At 39.1% G+C, this 2,892-nt stretch overlaps 1 protein-coding gene across 1 annotated transcript in view; it reads right to left on the bottom strand.

Moving 5' to 3' along the window:
- Window positions 1-2,892, bottom strand: part of CHCHD3 (coiled-coil-helix-coiled-coil-helix domain containing 3) — an 86,141-nt gene that overhangs the window by 45,236 nt on the left and 38,013 nt on the right. The window contains exon 3 of the mRNA XM_018083615.2: window positions 870-1,014. Within this exon, the coding sequence (XP_017939104.1) occupies window positions 870-1,014 (145 nt within the window). The remainder of the gene's footprint in view (window positions 1-869; window positions 1,015-2,892) is intronic.

Here is a 2,892-nt window from a genome sequence, read left to right as displayed (position 1 = left end):
TAAACTAAGGCTGTGCCTTGGTTATAATTCCTCTCCATTTTCCTTTGTTCCCTTATTTTAAAATGGCCAAATATTTGTTTCCAGCACTGAAATTATTCTTCCTCAAAAATGAGGTGAAAGGGCATCGAGAAAGGGCTGGAAAAGATGTCAACAGTGAGGGGAAACTGGTTGGGTTTTGGAAAAATAACAACAGATTTGGTTCTTACTTGGAAAACAAGACCAGATTTGTACTTACACACCACAGATGACTGATCACTAAATTACCAACCAATAAACCTGAAAACACTCGGATTTTATTCCGGATTCAGAGGGCCAAACATTAATACAGTTGCTGACATCAGTAATCCTTTTTATTTTCATAGGAATGCTCAGGGAATATTTTCAATTTTTCCTTGGAAATACCAATTGGTTTCCTATTTATGCTTAAGCATCTATGGATTTTTAAGGCCTGTTCCTCAGAGAATAATGATTATTGTTCCAAGAGCCAACAGAGACTCCACGCAGCGAGTAACTGCTGCGTCTGAGAAGTTACAAATCTGTCAGACATTTGAAATGTATAATGTCAGTTTTCCCAGGAAAACAGGCAACCATATGCTCCAACTTCCTCCTCAGGACGTTTTTTATCCATCAGCTCCAATGAAATATGAGCCTTTGATCCACCATTTCCCTCTGATCTGGTTTGAAACCATCAGCCAGAGCTCTTAAAACGGAGATATTTGACTCGAATAAAGCGAGGGAATAAAGAAAAAAGAAGTAACAAGGGGATATTTCGCCTTCTACCCCTTCCACCTCTTTCCTCTTCTACCAATAAACCTGAAGACATAATTCCTTGACAAATCTGAGGGTTCTGGAGGAGTCTGGGCACTTACAAAGCGCTGGGCCTTCTGCCGCTCCTCCTCGGTGGCCGCTCGCTCCCGAAGGATGGCTCGGGTCAGGTGCTCGTTTGAGGAGATCCTCTCTCGCTCCAGGAGCTTCCCAAACTCATCCCGAACAAACATCTGCTCTTGTTTCAACCTGCACGAGGTGGAGGCAAAAAAAAATGTATGTTTTCCAAGGGCAGGTTTGAAAAGGATTTTAAATTTATTCCGGTCGCGGAGTAAATTATTATCGTTTTTTTAAAGCACTTAAATACGAACATCCACTAGAAATTCCAGAAGTTCATCTCAGATTTAACTGTCCAAATCCAAAAGTTCTGAGTCTTAATGTCACTATTTATTAAATTATATAAAATACAACTAATTCATCATCATCATCATCAAGAACCCTGTGAAAATATATTTTTAAGTAACAAGAACGCACCCAGAGCTCTGTTGGTTGTTTGGTTTTTTCCTGGTTTTAAGGAACCATTTTTTCCCAGGAAAATCTTTCTCCCACCATTTCCCAGCTAAAAGCTTTTCTGCACTGGGATAGTGCTTTTTTACCTCTAAACACAACCAGAAACCCAACTATTGCACCTCTTTCCCAAGCTGCAAAAAACATCCAACCACCACAATCAACCTTTCCCAGAGATTTGAGAGGATGGGACGAAAACATTTACGGAACCTGCAGCTCCAGGTCCAGAAAATCCTCAATATTCACATCACAAATTATAAATACAATTTGAAATCTTCACCGTGGTGCAGGAGCCAAGCCCACACAACACCTGATTTTCATGGAAATACACAGAAATAAATTGCTCAGTGAATCAAATTTATCTGTTGCTCGTGTGTGTGGCGGTGACACCAAGCACGGAGGGAAGTCTGTAGTAATGGAGGTAGGAAATTCCAGGTTTTAAATAGATTTTTAAAAAGAAAAAAAAATTAAAAAAGACTGATGGAGAGGAAGCTTAAGTATTCTCAGTGCATTTCTGTGTTGTCAGGGGAGCTGTGGAGAAGAAATCCTAATGAGTGGGGTCACTTTGTAAAAGGAACCAGCATTAGAGTACATTACGTTCCTCCCCGGGGGACGGATTTAAGTGAGGTGGGGAAGCAAAAAAAAAAAAGAGACAATTACAAGATGTATTAGTTCTGTGCTCAGCTCCAACCCCCCCCCTTGAAAACCCTGCAACCAACTGGGAATCTTTATAAAAAAAAAGTTTATTAAGCTGCATCTTCAATTACTCCAGCAAAAAAAAAAAAAAGTCAAGATTATGCAGCCGCGGGACCCGATTCCATTAAGTGATTTCCCAAGGTCCCCCAAATTATTCCAGTGGGATTGAGCCAACAAATCCTTCAGGCAATCAATGGCACAGTCAAAACATGCTGGTTGGCTTTGGGACTGGAGACATCATGTTTTGTCTAAAAAAGGGAAAAAGTGTCAAAATAGAAGCCTGAGCAGCTTTTCGTGGTGAGACGGAGAAGGCACTGAGTGTTTGCTGAGGGTGAGGGAAGTTCCTCCCTCATCCTGCCTGGATTTGAATTCCTGCAAGTGGTTTGCCCCCTAAAAATGTCTTTTCTTCGTGCAGGTTGGACCTATGGGGTAATTAAAGGATGTGAAATGTATTTTATATGTAAAATATGTGAAAAATCCAGCCAGAGTTTTTCAAGATGTAAACTGCAAAGTTAAAAAAGAAGAAAGAAACAAAGAACCCTCAAAAAAAACCCCTAAAAATGAAACAAAAAACCCAAAACTAAATTAAAAAAAACCCCAAAACCAAACAAAAAAAAAACAAACCAAAAAAAAAAAACCACACACAAAAAACCCTACATACAAAAAAACCCAAAAAACCCCCAAATAATAAAAAAACCTAAACACAAAAAAACCTGAAACAAAACAAAACAAACAAAAACAAACAAACAACCAAAAAAAAAACCCCAAAAAACCCCCACACGAAAAAAAACATATACAAACAAACAAAAAAACCCAAACAAAAAAAAACCCACACACAAAAAAACCCACATACAAAAACCCCCC

This window comes from Manacus vitellinus, unplaced genomic scaffold (assembly GCF_001715985.3).
Source record: "Manacus vitellinus isolate BGI_N305 unplaced genomic scaffold, ASM171598v3 scaffold_65_pilon, whole genome shotgun sequence".
In the NCBI taxonomy this organism is placed as follows: Eukaryota; Metazoa; Chordata; class Aves; order Passeriformes; family Pipridae; genus Manacus; species Manacus vitellinus.
The sequence above is the reverse complement of the archived record's forward strand: the minus strand, read 5'-3'. Positions and strand labels throughout refer to the sequence as shown.